Source organism: Pygocentrus nattereri, chromosome 2 (genome assembly GCF_015220715.1).
Source record: "Pygocentrus nattereri isolate fPygNat1 chromosome 2, fPygNat1.pri, whole genome shotgun sequence".
In the NCBI taxonomy this organism is placed as follows: Eukaryota; Metazoa; Chordata; class Actinopteri; order Characiformes; family Serrasalmidae; genus Pygocentrus; species Pygocentrus nattereri.
This window is the reverse complement of record NC_051212.1, coordinates 35,565,368-35,585,360: the sequence shown is the minus strand read 5'-3', so window position 1 is coordinate 35,585,360 and position 19,993 is coordinate 35,565,368. Positions and strand designations below refer to the sequence as shown.

Sequence of the window (19,993 nt, the reverse complement as noted above, 5' to 3'; positions counted from 1 at the left end):
TTACAAAAGAATAACATTTTATGTCTATAATACAGGTGGTGTTAATCATAATACAGCATTAAAATTTCTAACTCCCAAAAACGTACATCATAAAAAAAGAAAAAAAATTCTTGTAAGTGCTCCATAATGCATTGTGCACTTAAACCCTTAATTTCCTAGGTGCTAAGATTACTCTGAGGTGGTCCTAAATTTTATTACAATCACAACCACAGATAAGACTGGTGTAAACGGTGCCTCAAATGTTCTGAGAACTGCTGGAGCAGCTAGTTATGACCAAGGCTGGGAAGAAATTTTGGTCCTAGTGGGTTATGGCAGTTGTGAGTGATTTTAGAATCCAGCCCCCAGAGTACACAAAATATGTTATAAATAATTACTTGCAAGAACTGGTCTAATCTAATCTTTTTTTAATAAATAATCTGCTGATTTAGATGTGATGCTGATATCAGTGTGCATCCTTTTTCGTGGCTATTGAGCTGATCTTTAAAACAGCAGTCACAGCCATAATGGCACATTGTCTGGCACATTTTAAAGCTTTCTCTGCTTTAACACACACTTTGCAACTCAGTAAGGACTTGTTATTGAGCTGTTTCAGTTGATCAGATGTGTTTGAGCAGGGAAAGTACTAGAATGTGCACAGAAAGAAGCTTCCAGGTTGTAAAGTACTGCAGTAGACACAATGTGGCACCCTTACTGAGCTGTGCTCTGTGGCACCCTCACCTGGTAGTCCAGCATTAGGAGCAGAGTGCAGCGAACGTTAACATCACCCGGCCTTTTCACCTGGAAGCCGTCAGTCTCCTGTGTGGAGGGAGTGCGGTGCCACTAAGATGCAAAACAGAAATCAGTCTTGTTAACATTACAAAAACATATGAGACACACACATAAACATTCATGCATAAATATTAGGGGTGGGAAAAACAGATTTTTAGCATCGCGAGTCTCTTTTGAAAGATTCTGATTCAATTCAGAGAATAATTGTTTTTTTGATCTCATGCATTGCATTCTCAGCACGTGCATGTTTGTCACCACATATTTGTCGAAAGTTTTGTTTATATGAAGTTAAAGACCTGAACTGTAGTCAACATACATACGAACATGACTTTGTTTAGCAACCACCAAACAGGCTACCAGCCTAATCTAGTATTATTCAGACATTTTTAAAGAAAGCCTGTTATCAGTTCCTAATATTTCTGATGAAAAATAAACACTTTAATCTGTATGCCAGGGGTTCCCAACCTGCCCAGTCATTTCAAATGCAAACAAATACACCACAATAAAATATACTCAACTTCACTTGACCGTATATATCACGCAACATCATAAGCACTGAAAATATCAAAAAAGGAGTCTTGCCAAAGGACTCTTATTGGTATAGTGTAGGGTGCTGCCCTGGTGGGGGATTGAAGGCAGAGGTGTTAACCACTAGACTATCCCAAACACATCTATCTAGTGAACAGATCTAATATTTAATATAATATTAAAAATGATGAAGTGGTCTTACTATACAGGCAGGTAATTTAGTTTGTTTCTAGCTTTCTTAAAATAAGCTAAATTATCTGCCAATACAGTGAGATGATAGTTCTTAATAAAATTATTAAAACAAGAAAAAAATATATAAATAACGTAAATACTTATAATAAGCTTAAAACAATGTCAAAATGAGAAATATTATATATATTGATTAGACTGAAGATAATTTTACTTGCCAAGATAAGATTTTTGCAGTGTATTTATGCACAAGTAACTACTGTATAATTATTAACAGTCATTAAAACACTATTAGATAATGATTACATTTCTATTTATAGTGGCCTGTTATTATAGTGTTAGCAAATTGTTTTATTATTGCACCTTGGATCCCTGAATCCACCTTGATTGATGAGATGCCAAAAAAATTCCCACCCCTAATAAATACAGGCACAGGAACAAAGCACACACAGCCACAAATAATTCTGTATAACTTAAACACTCCCTGCAGTGTAAAAATGTGTGCATGAAAAAAGGTTTGAAATCAGTAGCTTTAACCCTGAGATAACTACACTATATAGCAATAATGTTGTAATAATTTGAAAACTGAAGTCTATAATAAAGAATCTAAATGAAATCTGCCTACATATAATTTAAATATAGATTTTTTGTGCTTGCACTTTAAGACCTGGTAGGAACATCTAATAATGTGTAATGTGTTGCATGTTTACCTGAAAAAACTACTCAAATTCTGTAAAATACGAACTGTTTCATGCTGTTCATGTGTACTTGAGAATGAAAGGAAGATGAAAAAAATCTCCACTTTAACAGACTCTGTTTGTGGTGTGAGCAAGGCTGGATCTTACCTGAGCCTTGCTGCTCAGCAGCTGAAAAGAAAAACATTTCAAGCTCCCAGAGATTCAAGGTAACTGTACTCACTAAAGCATGCAACACTCGCTTAGCAACTACAAACGCCAAGTACTACTTAACCCTGACATGCAAAAAGTCTTTACGATGACCACTTATGGCAAATAACAGGGTATACAGTGCTTCTATTGACAGGATGCCTCTGGAGGATGAGTCTGTAATTGTGCAGAACGAGATGATTCAGTCTGTGGCCCTGTACGTTTTTTATCGTCAGAATAAGGCGAGTTTACCGATTTGCTCTATTATTGACTCGATAACATGCACTTATTCAGCATCAAACTCGCATTCAGGACGGAACATGACAGGGACGGATATGAAAATGTGAAACGTGTATTTCAGCAGTGCAGCTCTTTTTAAACGGGGGGAGGGGAGGGGGCAGCAAACTCCACACATTTTAGGTAACTTCTACTAAATTTTTAAACTCTTGATGAGCTTAATACAAACTCGACCTCACTCCACACCAAATTAACAATAAAATCACAAGAGAAGACCAGGCACTTTTAAAAGAACTAGGGATGGGTGTGGCCATAAAAATCATATTCATTCTTTTTTCCCTACAAGATCTGATCCAGCAACATGGTTATCTGAACTCACTTAACTGGGTACTCATATAAGGTGCATAGAAAAAGATAAAGTGAATGATCTGAACACGCAACACAGAATATATATGGAGGTATAGCCATTTTACAGTTTTATATATATATATATATATATATATATATATATATATATATATATATATATATATATATATATATATATATATATAAATCCCAGGCTTATTACACTCTAAGGATTATTAATCAGTAACTACAGGAACTTCAATGCAAACTTGCTGAGTTATTCTTACGTTATAGAAGTGTGCAATAAAACTTTGGGCATGCCAATGGGCCCTAGCCATTTAAGGGGGGTAAATAAAAACACAGTACGTTGTGGGTGTTATTGTTTTGTAGGCCTGGTAGTACTAAACATATGCTTAAAACTGGCACTGATCTGATATTGAGTATTAGTGCTAGGTCAGCAGAATATGCTGGATTGAATATTGGAGGGTAAGAAGAATGAATCTGATTCAATGCTGTAACAAATCTATCCTGAAATAGCACATAATACATTCACACTGTGTGATTTGATGTTGTTAGTGTGTATTTTTTTTCCTGTGTTTTTGAGTAGGTTCACCACCATAGCCTACTTTTTGATGCTCATCTTAAGTGAAGTGCTTCAATTATAAAAGCTCATTTTAAAGCCTAATAGATTTTAACAAAAAAAATGATTGGATCACTATTGTGTCCTCTCTACCGAAACCACAAAGATACATCACTAAATTAACTGAATTGTCAGATCCAATATACAAAAAACAGATCTTAATCCTTTCTGTTTTTAGTTTGCTATAATCATTAGGATTGGTGTTTGAACATTATTTGCTTATAAATGTGAATATCAGAATAGCAAATATGCCATAAGCCCATCCCTAATAAAAAAATGTGAAACTCAGCAACAGGTCTAAAAGCTTTCTGTGGTGAGAGGTGTGTTTGTAGTATAACGAGTTAATGAAATGGAGATAGAATATAAATTCATAGGGAGATGAAGAGCACCCAGCGATTGGATCATAGTAGTAGTAAATGCTCACCTCCACTAGGTGGTTGTCTGGCCCATACAAGTCTTTGTCCAGCTCAATGACCAGGCTCTTAAAGAATGAGGAAAACTTCCTTTTCACTTTTCCTGGCTGAGAATCACAGGGAAAAAGAAGATAACAAATTAAAGTGGGTTTTAATGGAGGTTCAATGTGCAACTGGGAACCTTTCATTTGCTTTAATGCTGTTTCAGAAAACTCTTGAGTTTGAATTTTCTTTGAAACTGAGGAGAGATCCAAGCAATACAAAGCGGGCTCATTTCAGTTTGGTGTACTGAAAGATTTCAATTCAAACCAAAGTGTGGTGTTAATGTATAAAACTGTCATCAGTAACTACTGTTTCCACTTGGGTGCTTACGGAGCATATGCTTAAGCTGCACTTGGCCAGACGTTCAGGCTTTGGTAAGGACTTCTGGCTACTACCTCTTTGGTAAACCATTCACCCAGCCTCACTCTTATCCAAGCAAAACAAGCAACCGCTGGAGCTAATCACTAGCCAAACATCCCATAAATGTATCCTGAGACTAAACACCATGGTTGTTTATGGCAGAAAGTAGAGAAAGTCCTTTTGAACTTTCAGAGAATGCTTTTGGAGGCTGTTCTCTGTGATGTCTTTTCCACAGTCAGAGAACTTTCTCCTCCAAGATGTTTCTGGAGTGCAACTTTATTCAGATATAAAGCATGGAGTGAAACAGGGCATAAAACTAGAAAAGAAAGTCAAAGGAGTCAAAGAACGTTAATGTTTGCACAGGAGCGGGCGAGTGACCTTATTGGTAAGTGGGGCATGCTGCCGTGGTGGAAACTTGGAGTCTACACAAGTAATTTTAACCTCACCACTGTAAAACACACATAGCTGCCATTCAGCGGCTATGAGGTCACTCAGACAAAGGCGCAGGGGCTGCAGTTTTCAGCTCTTCCAGTTTGTCCGGTTCTGGTGTTGATGCTGGCATGAGAACCGGGAGACTGAGAAGCTTCATGAGTAGCTCATTAGCAGATACTTCAGCAGTCAGCAATTTTTTTGAATAGCTCAATATAAAAATTAGCTTCTTTAAGTTACACAGTTGCAGAGTTGGTGTGAGAAGAGACAAACAGAAGTTTGGTGAAACGGAGAACAAACAAAATTTAAGTCTGATTTTAACACGTTAGATAAGCATGAAACATAGCCTTCAGAAGGAATAGTACTTTATGAATAGCCTTCTATGAAGGAATAGTACATTATCAATAGCCTTCTATGCAGTAATAGTACTTTATAAATACCCTTCTATGAAGGAATAGTACTTTATAAATACCCTTCTATGAAGGAAGAATACATTATCAATACCCTTCTATGAAGCAATAGTACATTATCAATAGCCTTCTATGAAGTAATAGTACATTATCAATAGCCTTCTATGAAGGAATAGTACATTATCAATAGCCTTCTATGAAGGAATAGTACATTATCAATAGCCTTCTATGAAGGAATAGTACTTTATAAATACCCTTCTATGAAGGAATAGTACTTTATAAATAGCCTTCTATGAAGCAATAGTACATTATCAATAGCCTTCTATGAAGGAATAGTACTTTATAAATAGCCTTCTATGAAGCAATAGTACTTTATAAATACCCTTCTATGAAGGAACAGTACTTTATAAATACCCTTTTATGAAGGAATAGTACTTTATAAATACCCTTCTATGAAGGAATAGTACTTTATAAATAGCCTTCTATGAAGGAAGAGTACATTATCAATACCCTTCTATGAAGCAATAGTACATTATCAATAGCCTTCTATGAAGGAATAGTACTTTATAAATACCCTTCTATGAAGGAACAGTACTTTATAAATACCCTTTTATGAAGGAATAGTACTTTATAAATAGCCTTCTATGAAGGAATAGTACTTTATAAATAGCCTTCTATGAAGGAATAGTACTTTATAAATAGCCTTCTATGAAGGAAGAGTACATTATCAATACCCTTCTATGAAGCAATAGTACATTATCAATACCCTTCTATGAAGGAATAGTACTTTATAAATAGCCTTCTATGAAGGAATAGTACTTTATAAATACCCTTCTATGAAGGAATAGTACTTTATAAATACACTTCTATGAAGGAAGAGTACATTATCAATACCCTTCTATGAAGCAATAGTACATTATCAATAGCCTTCTATGAAGGAATAGTACTTTATAAATACCCTTCTATGAAGGAATAGTACTTTATAAATACACTTCTATGAAGGAATAGTACTTTATAAATACCCTTCTATGAAGCAATAGTACTTTATAAATACCCTTCTATGAAGGAATAGTACTTTATAAATAGCCTTCTATGAAGGAAGAGTACATTATCAATACCCTTCTATGAAGCAATAGTACATTATCAATAGCCTTCTATGAAGGAATAGTACTTTATAAATAGCCTTCTATGAAGGAATAGTACTTTATAAATACCCTTCTATGAAGCAATAGTACATTATCAATACCCTTCTATGAAGGAATAGTACTTTATAAATAGCCTTCTATGAAGGAATAGTACTTTATAAATACCCTTCTATGAAGGAATAGTACATTATCAATAGCCTTCTATGAAGGAATAGTACTTTATAAATACCCTTCTATGAAGGAATAGTACATTATCAATAGCCTTCTATGAAGGAAAAGTACATTATCAATAGCCTTCTATGAAGGAAAAGTACATTATCAATAGCCTTCTATGAAGGAAAAGTACATTATCAATACCCTTCTATGCAGGAATAGTACTTTATAAATACCCTTCTATGAAGGAATAGTACTTTATAAATAGCCTTCTATGAAGCAATAGTACATTATCAATAGCCTTCTATGAAGGAATAGTACTTTATGAATAGCCTTCTATGCAGGAAAAGTACATTATCAATAGCCTTCTATGAAGCAATAGTACTTATGAAGGTTCATAGTTCATAGTTCCTTATGAAATTGCCCTCTACAAAGGAATAGTACTTAATGAGAACTCTATGAGTTACTGTTATCAGTATAGGTCTGTACCACACTTTCTAAGAAGTGAGAGAGTGAGTGAGCGTGTATATACTGCATCAGCTGACTCACATCATCTAGTAACTTGCCCTCCACCCGCAGCTCCCATGATGCAATGCTGCCATCAGAGTCCTCTGCATCAGCCTTGGCCGGGTTGAAGGTGTTGGAGATATAGATTCGTAGTTTGCGTTTTTGCTGCAAGAGAAAAACAACCCTGAACCAAACAAAGTTCCCATGTAAACTTTAAACATGACTTGTATTGAATGCTTTCCATGGTAGTCCTTCAAACTGCACTCACAGAAAAACCATTAAAGTCTCTCAGATCTCTTAAAACGTTAAATTTAATCTGAATGCCAAATAATACAGCTTGTGTACAGCTACAGGATAATGGTCTAACTGACCTTCATGGGTCTTTTCAGAGCCTCTTGGATGTCCACCCGCTTGCGCATTATGGTTTGGTCCAGTTTGCGCTCGAATGCCAGCAGGTCCATATAAGCCTGGGATTCCGGGACTAGCTCACGGATCTGTGGGAGGAGGTGATAATTAAAAAGGTCCTCTAACCTACATATGACCATTTATCAGTCCCTTACAAATAAACAGGCTGATTTTGTTATATGTTTAAGACTGATTATACGTGAATGGGCTCTGTTCTGTTCGGCTGCTCTGTACTCTGCCTCATTCAAACAGCAGTGTGGAATGGGCTGTTGTGTTTATCTTCCGGGATGTGGACTGTGGAGTGATTGGTACTTTTGAAATGTTAAAACACTTATAATTCAAAAAATGAGCAAATAGTCAGTTTTCTGTGTTATGGAAGCATTAATATTAGTAGCTGAATAATACGCCTGATATTAAAGAGATTAAACAATACTTCCCATTTGGTCTATACCGGGGGTGTGTGTATGTGTGCACATACTCTACTGTGTAAAACGTTTTTACAAAAAGTTTGATTTTTTTTTATGTCCAGTCTCAACCAACATGAAGTACAAATGATTAATTTTCCCGTGTCAGGAAAAACAGGAAACATATTTAAGAAAAATCACACACAAGCCTCAATAACTAAATATAATATCACTTTTTCAGTATTTAGTGTGTCGACTCTTTGCTTTTATCACAGCTTCTATTCTTTTAAGGACACTTGCTTTCAGTTTTTAAAGAAATCTGCAGGGATATGTTTTGACACTTCCAAACCTCTTAGTCTTAGAAGTTGCATTTTCTGCTTCTCATATTCCAAGTAATCTCAAACAAATTCAGTCATACTGAAAGCTTTAAGCGCTGTTTATCTGTTATCACAATGGCTGTTTGGACTGAAAATGGAATGAAGAGTGATCTTTGACTTCTTCACATTACTGTATGTTCAGAAAGCTTTCTTATTCATCTCTATGCACAACTATTTGCTCTGTCTGTCTGAGATTCACTGCCCCCTCCACCACTCACCACAGTAGTGTTTAGGAGTGCTGTGTGTGTGCGCGTGTGTGTGTGTGTGTTCTATCTGCCAAGAATCCACAGAAACCCCTCCAGTGCCACATTATCATGCACACACACAGATGGTTGGAGGATGCGAGTGCCAGAAGCTTCACTCTATACCGGGCACAAACCCATAGATTCCGATACTGCATCAGCTCTCTCTCTCCTCTCTTTCTATCTCTCTATCTCTCTCTATCAGGACTACGTAGAGTGCTGCAGACGTGTTCAGTCTATGAGTAATGTGACCGGCGTCTGTGTTTCTGCCATATCTACACACTTCTGATAACACACCCACTCACTCTCTCACACAAATGACTGAGACACAAACACACACAGACCTGACCCCAGCATTCTGTCTTTAAAAACCACACACACTCAGGTTTTCATATCTCTGAAAATCTTTAAAAAGAGATTTAAATATTTTTAAAAGAACTTTCACAAAACATAAGGGTTCTATAGCAAATGTAACAGCCCATCCTAGAACAGGGGCACACAAACCACTAAAGTGCTACGTTTGTGGTGGGCCAAAACACATGAAACAGTAGTATACAAGTGAAGAAGGTAGGTAGGTTTCACACTGTATTTTGTTACTAAAAGACATCAAAAGTACCATTTAAAAAGGAAAATAGGAATTTATTAAGCAATACATAGTATCAAAATATGTTTGTTCTCTCATTGGGTGAGGGGATGAGGTTAGCATGACTTTCTAATTTACAAATGTGGTTCTTCCCACTGAAAAGTTCTTCAGGCAAAAGAAGAATAAGATTTTAATCAAAATCATTTTGGAGCATATCTGTTCCTCCACGCATCATGAAACTTTTGCACAATGTAAAAGGCAGTTGTTGATTTTTAACTGTGCAATGTAGACAATAATATACTATAATAATAATACTGTTATTGTGATATAATTTTTCACAATATGTTACAATACACAGATATGGTCAACTTCTAGAACATTGGTATTAATTAATATCTAGAACAGAGTATTATTAGTCCTGTTTAACTGAATTTAATGAGGATTGTACACTTGTACTCAGTTGTTGCCAGAAAAAAAAACAAAAACAAATACTAAGACATGCCAGGTATTGTTTCTTGAAGTATTGTGTCATTATATTTTTTTGTAATATTGCCTGCATCTAGTGCAAAGTAATAAAGTGCCACAGAAGAAGCATTTCAGGAGAACCTATCAGGCATAAAATCCCTTCACATAATGTTACGGTACTTTCTAGGTTCTTCCTAGAACATTTATATTATGTTCATTAAGCCCTAGAAGAGTTCTTAGCACTCATGCATCTTATTCACAAAAAATATTCTCTTCTGGCTCTTCTAAAGCAGCACATAAAGAACTCTTTCAACTCTTAAAAATAAAGGTGCCAGATAGACAAATAAACATGTATGGCATTCAGATTTAGGGATGCACAATGATATGAAAGTTGTATTGTGTATTGGTAGATAACTGCCAAAAAATATCAACATTGTACAGATGTTTAGCTTTGACCGATATTTCAGATGGATATTTGATGATGTGTTTTTAAAGTCTGGAAGAGCAGCATGTTTAGGTGATGCTAGATGACTGTATTTCTGCTGCATTTTAATAATATTACTGCATTTGTAACCCTACAGAAATACATGCCATATTTCTCCATAATGTTAATCCAGGTGGATCTTGTCCTCAGCTACATGCACTGGCATCAACATTGGCAGATACATATGTGAAAATTTTCAGATATTGGCATAGGCCTTTAATTCCCATATCAGAGCATCCCTACGTCAGATTCAGTGCGTTTACAAAGCCAAGTCAACATGCTACAACACTATCGGCCTCTAATGCTGCCATGTACGCACCTGCAGCTAGCTCTGGGACTTTCTTCAGCCCGTTATTTAGGTTACGGTTACACACCTGTGGAAGCTTGGCGCTCTTCTCTGAATACAAATGTCACTGCGATAACACATCGTCCCTACTAAGTTGGACCGCTGATTGAAAAACGTGACCTAAATGTACAGGGAGCCTCCCGAAGCCCTTTCTCTCTCTCTGGGCAGCACCCAGAACACATCACTTATTAGCTCTCTGAAAGGCCACCATCAAAATCACATAAAAACACTTGCAGTCAGGCATGCATACATATCCAAATAACCAAATCGCAGAGGTTTTCTCACTCACCCTTTGTGGAAGAATCTTATCAGCCATTTTCCTCCTCTTGGTGCTGCAGAAAAGAGGGAGAAAAAGGAGAGACAGAGAGAAAGACAGAACGAGAAAAAAAAAAAGATGTTACTATGGAGACCGATAGTGTAGCACCCGGGACATCTGCTAAAATTCTGGGGCTGGTCCAGGATGCAAGAATGCCGGCGGCGCGCGACTGTGTGTGTGTGTGTGTGTGTGTGTGTGTTTAAGTGATGCCAGCCCAGATGGTGCCTGCCAATATGGGCACAGAGACGGGTAGTAGAGTGGCACCCATCGCTTCACACCATGGAATTTGGAAAACAGCTCTAAACAGAAATCTAGACTGGAAATATGTGGGCTTGAGTCTGTTCAACACTTGGTAACACTTTCTTTTACAGTCTCTTTGGTTCTCAGTATGGGTAAGTGTGAGGTACAAACTTCATAGTACAAGGTAATTCTTCTAGGTAACAGGATGGTAAGCTCCAAAGAGGCCTGACTAAATTACACTTAAATGCCTGGCACGTTCTAGATATTAACTGACTAAGTGTGTGCATTGCGTAACTATTTTGTTTAAAGTGTTACGTGGCATAAAAAGACAGTATACAAACAAATTATAAAGAGCCTTGCAATGTATGTAGCTGTTTTCACCTATAAACGAAATGATCTGGGCTGTGAAAGAAAGCAACGATCTATACCACGGTTTTATTTGTGTACTTCGTTACATCATTTTAAGCCGTATAACTTGGTTCTTGGAGATGTTTACAATCTACTTCCACTGCTTAAAGCTGTGACATTACATGGAAATTTAGGTTGACTATGTATGTACTTAACACCTTGTTAGTCCTACAACAAGGACATTTTACTATGTATCTTACCAGCTCAATAGCTAGAACCTGCTGGGCACTTCAGAAATTGCCATCATGCTACTCAAAAGCATTATCTCGTACTTTTGAGTTTGTATATCACAAATATCTAGAATTTAGGGAGCTGTAAGAAGGCATAATCAATTAGGCCTGTGCTTTACACTTCTTTTATTATGAGAAGTATTTCAGCATTTTCATCACCATTCAACCATCACTCACTCTAAACAGTTCTCCAATGGGGAACTGTTCTCTCAGTTCTCTTTAATGAGCTCACTACTTTAGCTCATTTCTTAGAGACAACTTCATGCTTAAATGCAATACAAATCATTACTGTAAATGAAAAGATATTGGAGCTGGGTTCGTTTTAGCTGGAGAGGTGCTGTAATTTAAGTGATGATTGACAAGATCTGTGATTTTAATGCATGTATGAATCTGCGGTCAGTAGTTTTTGTAAGTCTACTAAGTTACAATTTTAGAATGAATTACTGTCTATAATTTGTCAAACCTGGTGATTCTTCTGTAATAACAATGTAATAACAAAGCCTGGTAATCCAGCGACTGGAGGTCAAGACTAAAATGTAGCTACACAGTTTCTTTATGTCAGGGGTCGGCGACCTGCAGCTCTTTTACTGCCTGTTGTGGCTCCAAAGCAGAATTTGATTTTCATGTAGAATTAAAATAATCCTCCTTTGCAGTAAAATGAAGCTGTGCTGATCATTCTAACACAGTTTTAACAATAAATGGTCATAAACGCTGGAGTTTATGTAGCCTATAACTGCTAATTCAACAACTTTTGACCCTGAAGGTTGGAGCACAGATTGCTGGTCACCATAGCAATGCAGACAACAGCCTCGTCTTGCTAGTAGCTAACGAAAAGGCAAAGAGGAAGATTTAAGACGGACATCAATAATTTGGAGACAAAAGGACTTGTTTGAGTTGGTAAGCACTCCTGATACGTTTAATCTGCAATGAGAAACTGTCAAACACTAAAAAGCCACAAAGCTAAAGTCAGTGTCTCATTCTCTAGCTACTTGTTCCCGTTCCACCTCAAATGTTGCAGCAGTTACATTCTGGCACCTCAGGCATCATTTAAGGTGGAACAGGAAAATTCAAGCAAGAAGCTGCCAAATGAGAGGATGACTTTAGCCTTGTAAAAAGTCAAATGTAGAGAGAGTTTTACAAGAAAATATTCTACTTTTGCAGAAAGGTTTCCTGCCAGAGATGTGAGAAAAACAGCTCTAACTGGGCTAAAGCTTAAAGCAGAGCAAAGTATGCATTTCTGTTTGTATATTTTTTAGCCTAAGCAAGTACATTAGCACTTACTGAGTGACATACAGTACTCACAGCCAAAATGGTAAAACAGACATAAAATTTCGAGGTGAGGCTCCCAAGGTGTTTTGATCTTTGTTGAAAGGACAAAATGGCTCTCCTTAACATTTGGGTTGCCGACCCGTCTTAGACAACGAGACCAGATGGAGAGACAAAGGAGACTTCTGCTGAGGTCCTCCTGCAGTTCAGATGTTTCTCATGAGAAAAAGCCCAGTAATCTCAAGTGTTTCCTCTTGAGGTTTAGCTGAGACCTCAATAACGTCACACATTGTGCTCAGATTTGCCAAAATAATACTGCTCATGTTTATCTGCAAAGAAACTGTCATCTCTGCCATTTTTCATGTCTACTTTGTGCCTAATGCTATCACTATTAAGCCTCCTGAGTCATCACAGAGCTTTTGAGCACTAAATTGTCTGGGCAAGTTCAAAACAAGACAACTATAATTTACAGTCATTTTTGCTGATGGCCTAATTAGAATGACAATGAAAATGAAATATCTGAAAGTGCTTCTCACAGAGCAGTGTGATTTCTGTCCTGCTGGGCGGTGTTCGCTCAGTTGAACAACCTCACTTTACTAGCCAAATCCTACCTAGTGTTAACTGGGAGTAGGGTTGCAACGGTATGAGATTTTCACGGTATGATAACCGTGCATTTTAATACCGTGGTATACCGTGGAACCGGTTACCGCTGCAACCCTAATCTGAGCCTGTGTGCGTGTCTGACCAACTACTGTTGTAAACGTCCGTTTTACTGCCAAGTTAATATAACCAGAGACTGCAGAAAGAGGGGCCTATCTATTTTATACATGATCCTCACAATAGAGGCACGTCAGATTTTAAATATAAACTCATGCAAACTAATGGCGTCTTTCACGTTGAGTCCGACTCCGGAAAAATCCAAATTAGTCTGTGAGGACCTGAACACGGACACGCGCATCCACCACAGCACGCGCTTCATAGCCACGGGCATAACGTTACTTCCAGCACCTGCATGCTCATAGTTCGGATGACTCAGCACTTTTGCGGCGCTTAACGCGTGGGCTGTGCACGAATACAAAGATGGGTTTTATAGTCGAAATTTCACGCATTTAGGGTCGGACTGAAATTATAAACGAGCACAGCGGGGTGGTGTTCTCGGAGATGGGAGAACAGGTTAGAGGTATTCCCTCCTTTAGCTGCCACTTTCCTGCCACATTGATTACAAATCGGATTCCATCCTCGCGTGCATTTGGCGGGTATCCGAAGTAGTCCCACACTGCTGACTTTAGTTTAGCCTTTTTTTTAGGGGGACGGAGATTTGTTAAGTCTGTGGCACTCTCTGCCATTCTCACTGCTGTGTGCTTGTGTGACTGAAACGGAGCGGAGCTGCGCATGCGCGGGTGAGTTTCTGAGCTGGGTTGTGTTTTACCGGTAACGAGCAAATGCCCACGGTATGATAACCGTGCATTTTAATACCGTGGTATACCGTGGAACCGGTTACCGCTGCAACCCTAACTGGGAGTAAATTTTTGTTGTTTTCTGTTTGCTGCAACCTGCTTAATTTTAATCTTAATGCTGACGTGAACATCCAGGCTATCTGGGGTAATATGGGGGGGGAGTACACAGACACTTTATCCTGTCTTGACTGGCCACTTGAATCCTGTAAAATGACATTATTGGACCTGATACAACTAATGCAACGACTTTCTAGATACAGAACAAAAAAACAGAATTTTAACTGCAAGTTATATTGTCCTTTAATCATTATCATGCCAACAGTAGTAATATTGAAGGGTGCATTGAGCAAAAGAGCCACTAACCAATCACTGAGTTTTGTAATAGAGACTTTAAGCAAAGGTGGCGGCAGGGAGTGCTACTGTAACTTAAAAATAAACACACTGCTATGCTCATGCTTGAATTTGCTTCTTAAGTGTTGTTGTATCCTGCTGTTTTGCTACAGTACAAACACCAGCTCCCTAAAACATGAGGTTTCATCAAGAAAAATTCATGAAGTATTGAATAGGACACCACTTCCTCAAAGAGTTCAGTGCAAAGTTTCCAAGGACACTGGATAATTCAGTCAATTTTTCCATTTCTGTGAAGGTATGTCATCAGGCAAGACTGTCAAACACTCCCACAGTCATGTTAGTCCTGCTGTTGCTTAGAAACAAGGCTACTATGTTCATACAGATTTACGGTCTCCGCAGCCGTAACAACAGCTGTCAATTCCTAAAGTCCTTATTGTGTGCAATGAGCATCCTGACCAATCATAGATGTTCTCTGGGTGTTCTCTGGATGAATCAAGGCACTCATATCCAACAAACACACAGTGGGGTTCAAAAGTCTGAGAGTACTGGTGAAAATATTTCTACACTACAAAAAATAAAGTATTTATTTACAGTAATTATACTGTATTATAATATGACTGTAATTTTCTGTATTTCTGAACATAGTTGTTTTTTTCCTGTACTCCTGTATTTCTACAGCTAATATGTGCTCTAATGTGAACCCACAGATGTCTGAGGGTCTTTAGTTTTATGACATTATCTAGTACAACCTTTAAAGATATACGCTAACAGGCCAGATCTATATAGCTGTTGAATGCTGGGAAGCTCCATCCCCGTCACTACAACATTCAAAGACAGGCTGCTCAAGACTACACAAAGTAATGGTCACGTTCCCACTTTTTATTTACAAATAAAAGCTAATTACTGTAAAATTAGGCATTTTTACTTCTTTGACAACATATTTAACCTGTTTCTCCCAGAATGCACCATCCTTTATAGAAATCTGCTATATTTAAGGAATACAGTAGATTACTGCAGTGGTTCTGTTGTAAATTTACATGTACCATGAAGTTTTTGGGTTTGTTTCTAATATAACACACTTTTTCATTACACATTATATCATCATCATAGCAATCTGAGCGAAAAGAAGAAGATTGAACTGAAATTTCAGAATTTCTTAGTATTTCTTATGTCCCTCTTTTGCTTTGATGACAGTGTGTGTTCAAGCGGAAATGAACTCCAGAAGAAAAGCCTTTGATGAACAGATCAATTCACATGAAAGTTGTCTGGACACAAAATTCAGTGAAAGAGGTAAGACTAAAAATATGTGACTTTTTTGTATATAGGTCTTAAAGACATTGTTTTCATTTTCTCAGTAATTACACGGCTAATGTGGAAACAAAGTCATTCAGAGAGGTTGGATGTGGAATTCTCCTTTCTACAGAAGCTTACAAAGTCAGAATTGTCCCCAGTGGTGGTGATAGGAACCAGACAACTGAAAAGTTTAATGCCTCTAAAAGTTCCCTCATATATTCCCTGATGCCTGAGACTGAGCTATTTTGGAAGATAAATAAAATGCCAATAATTGTGTTGTGGACATTAACTCCTGGTTCCCATCACCACCACTGTAAATCTATCTTCACATCAAACCACTATGAATGACTTTGTTTAACTCTCAAACACTGAATTATACAGAAGTTTAAAATCATGGAATTCATCTTTTAGCATGGTCAATTCCCAGATTTTTAAATGTGGTTTCAGACTTTTAGAACCCACTGTAAATAATTCATATGTTTCTTTAACCGTGTCACATCAAGCGGCAACTAGAGTGGTTATAATATACTGGAAGGTATGAATGTACGTTGCAGTATAAATGCAATTTGTTATTTTGTCCACATTGTGCAGCCTTAAATCAGAATATCAGAATTGCTGCATTAATTCCCCCAATCCAATAGGAACACTTTCCATTGAAAGAGTGATAATTATCTGCATTTATCTGGTCTTTTTTTTTTTTTTAATATACAATATTATTCAGTCATACTATGAAGTAGGGATGGGCGATATGACAATATTTATTGTTACTGTGATGAATAACACCACAATAAGAATTTCTTAGCATATTGTGGATATCATCCATTTTTAAAGGACAATGACCAACTGCATGTTTCAATGAAAGATCAAAAATAACCCTGATTAACTGGATTAACCACAGTTACACTGAATCAAATTTACTGAATTCATCATTTTCACAGTATTTTTGCATACTGGTTCTTTTTTATTTTATCCCTCAAATAAAAAACTAATAACATTCAGAAAAAACTCAATAATGTGCCCATCCTGTTTTGGGAGAAGGCTTTGAAGTACTGCGATGACATACGTGATTGCCATATCGCTTACTTCTAGTAAAAAGAAAGCCAAGAGTAACTGATCCACACCACACAGATGCATACGTACTCAAAGAGGATCAAGGTGACCATCCCTAAAACAAGAACCATCAAAAACAGCTCATGTCCTTAAACAAAACAGCAGAGCAGACCTTCTGCCTCACTGGCTGCATCTTAGAAGCACTTAACACTCAACTTCCAGAAGGTTTTTGAATTATTAAAGTCATTTAAAGTGATCTGAAGTCATTGAAAGTGACTCATGAAGAGCAACTGGCACACACCGAGTCCTGCGATGTGAATGTGCTGCATTAGGTGAGTTCAACATCTTGGAACTTACACTGAAATCAAAATCTCTCAGAAACTACATCTCCCATCATGCCATGCAGCAGCAGCATATGTCATGCACATCCATGCTTAAACAGTGTGAGACAGGAAAACTGATGCAGAAAATACATGATCAAACGTGGCTGTGGTTCTAGGTCTTTTTAGACTATTTTGTTTTTAAAATCTTCTTTGGCTGAGCTTAAAATTATTTCTATGAATATTCATGAGAGCTGATCTTTCTCACTTCACACAGAAGGCAGTCTTTAAGGGTGAGGTGCAAAATGCTGTTAAGGGATACTCAGACTGGTTTGGTATGAGACAGACCTCAGGGGTGTGCAGGGGTCAGAGGGACGGGGGTGGGGTCAAAAGGTCAAAAAATGCATGAAAATCTGTCATGCAGCATGATAAACTCCTACTTTGATCCAAGCGTGGGATCTGATTGGGCCTCTCTCATGTCCATCTGCCTCCCTGGCATCTCACTGGCTCCAGGAAATCCCACAGGCTTCCTACGAGTCGATGGGATTTGAAGGGTCCTTCATTAGAGAGTACTGAGGTTTAAATGTGTTCCTGAAAATATCTTTGAATATCTTTAGGGTTTTAGCACATTTGTGGGTGATGGAGATGATTAAGACACCAAAGACGGCGAAAGGACGTCTCAAACTGAAAAGAACTTAAAAACACATGAACAAATGAAAAACAGAGAAATGAATTAGCTTGATTTTACTTTTCATTTAGAATAAGTATGAGAAGGGCCACTGTCGTTTCTTGGTTGTCCTCCTGAGATTCTGGTAGAACAGTTGATTTAATATCACACAGAACTAGTAGACATATGAACATGCATTTAACAAGTGACCACTGACAATCAAATAAATTCAGTGTTTGCATAAAAAAGATTGGACTTTTTTTTAACCCCTTAAAAAGTTGTATTACACACTTCTATAGCACAAGAATAGCACAAGCATTGGAGTCCCTGTAGTTACTGAATAATAAGCCTTTGTAGGTAATAAGAATGGGATTATGAGGGGTTAATATTTGAAAAATTTAAATTATATTTGCAGTCATTATTGCTTATTCATAGAAGATCATTCCTGTCAGCCAAGACCAATTTTTCACTTATGTTGAAATACCATCCCAAAATTATTGCTTACTCTCTTGAAATTTAGTCATCCAAATATTTTAATTATCATTTCATCTTAATACCTCAACATCAGTCAAACCTTTAAAAAAATACATCTTGAGATAATGAGGTCAAATTTTTGAGAGAATAAGTAATTATTTCTAAAATATTAAGTCTATACTTATTTATTTTGAGATACTAAGTCAATGTTTCCATACTGCTACTAGAAACAGAGAAGAAGAAAAAAACGAGCGCTGTTTTCTTTCTACCTGGCGGGAATGAGCTTCCATACGTACAGGATTCATATCATGACAAAATGTTAATATTCATCAAGCCCTCATATGAACCCTGTAATAGCACTGGGTGAAAGTACACGGTCAATCTGAACTTCCTTTCATCTGTTAGTACACCATCAAATCAACCTTGGGTAATTCAGATCAGTCAGCAGGGGGCAGAACAGCTAACACAGTGTGTGTAGTCTACAGACAGCTTAACATAACAGACTCAACAGCACATACACACGCTTAAACACACACACAGTCTTTGTGGTGATCGATCGGCCGAGAGCAGAGAAAGCTGGTACAGATACTACTAATGCAAGATAACATTTCACTACAGTATCTGACAAGGATAAGAGAGCAAGTGAGTGTGGGCGGATCAATCGAACCGAGGGGGCAGCTGATGGGTTGCTGTGAGGAGATAGAGAGAAACTGGGGGGCAGACTGATAAGTAATGGCAGCTACACTACAAACAGAGTCTGCAGGTTAAAATAATAACTCATTGGTTTAAGCTGTCTGCAGACTGCGCATGATACTGTGCATCTGACCACAACACAGACAGTACAGACAGCAGTAGACAGAGACCGTCACTAGGGTCAATTAGAGCTACTATATATTACACTGGTACATCAAATGATCTACCAATTATTTTGTTGAGAAATCGAGAAACTTTTTTTGTTTTAAATAAAGCCAAGCAATAAAAAATTAGTTTTGAAATATTTGAACAGAATTCTAATTTTTCATTAGGACATTGATGAAATGTGACAAAAACTAATGCCATGATGTTGTAGCGATAACACACGACCTCGAGTATTCTAATGCTTTTTATACAACAGTTAAATAAATAACGTAAGCAATAAATAAACTGGGCTGTGAATGTGTCATTTAATATGTTTTAATGTTAGCTATTCCTTCCACCAAATTATAGCTCCTTAACAAGCAGCTTGTTGCTACGTCACAGTAACAAGCTCCGCTCAGTCGCTGCACAGCCAGCAGTTTGTTCTCCAGCTCCTTACAGTAAATTCCGAAACTGTCATCACCACCACAGCCTTTTTGTTTTTTATTGCGCCAGTTTGCTGGCTCAGTCCGATGTGGTCAGACGTTTGGCGAATGGTATTCGGTTCATTTCGGGCTAATTCTAGGTTGTTTAGGTGTTCTTCTGTCACAGCTGCTGACTGAAAAGCTGCTCAGTGGTGATTACAGTTTGGGAATTTAGTGTAGTCTCGTCTTCAGAGTCTGACCAAATCAGCTGTCGGTCAAATGTGATCTTAAAAATATCCATTT

The 19,993-nt window shown here is 37.5% G+C and overlaps 1 protein-coding gene across 4 annotated transcripts in view; it reads right to left on the bottom strand.

Moving 5' to 3' along the window:
* Positions 1–19,993, bottom strand: part of smarcd3b (SWI/SNF related, matrix associated, actin dependent regulator of chromatin, subfamily d, member 3b) — a 41,247-nt gene that overhangs the window by 6,946 nt on the left and 14,308 nt on the right. Inside the window, exons 3-9 of one of the 4 annotated variants that reach the window (XM_017723274.2) lie at positions 17,731–17,820; positions 10,649–10,691; positions 7,425–7,547; positions 7,096–7,218; positions 4,019–4,114; positions 2,331–2,351; positions 718–819 (exon numbers count right to left, since the gene is read on the bottom strand). In XM_017723274.2, coding sequence (XP_017578763.1) covers positions 718–819; positions 2,331–2,351; positions 4,019–4,114; positions 7,096–7,218; positions 7,425–7,547; positions 10,649–10,691; positions 17,731–17,820 — 598 coding nt within the window. The remainder of the gene's footprint in view (positions 1–717; positions 820–2,330; positions 2,352–4,018; positions 4,115–7,095; positions 7,219–7,424; positions 7,548–10,648; positions 10,692–17,730; positions 17,821–19,993) is intronic. The other 3 variants (XM_017723275.2, XM_017723276.2, XM_017723277.2) reach the window with 3 other exon arrangements.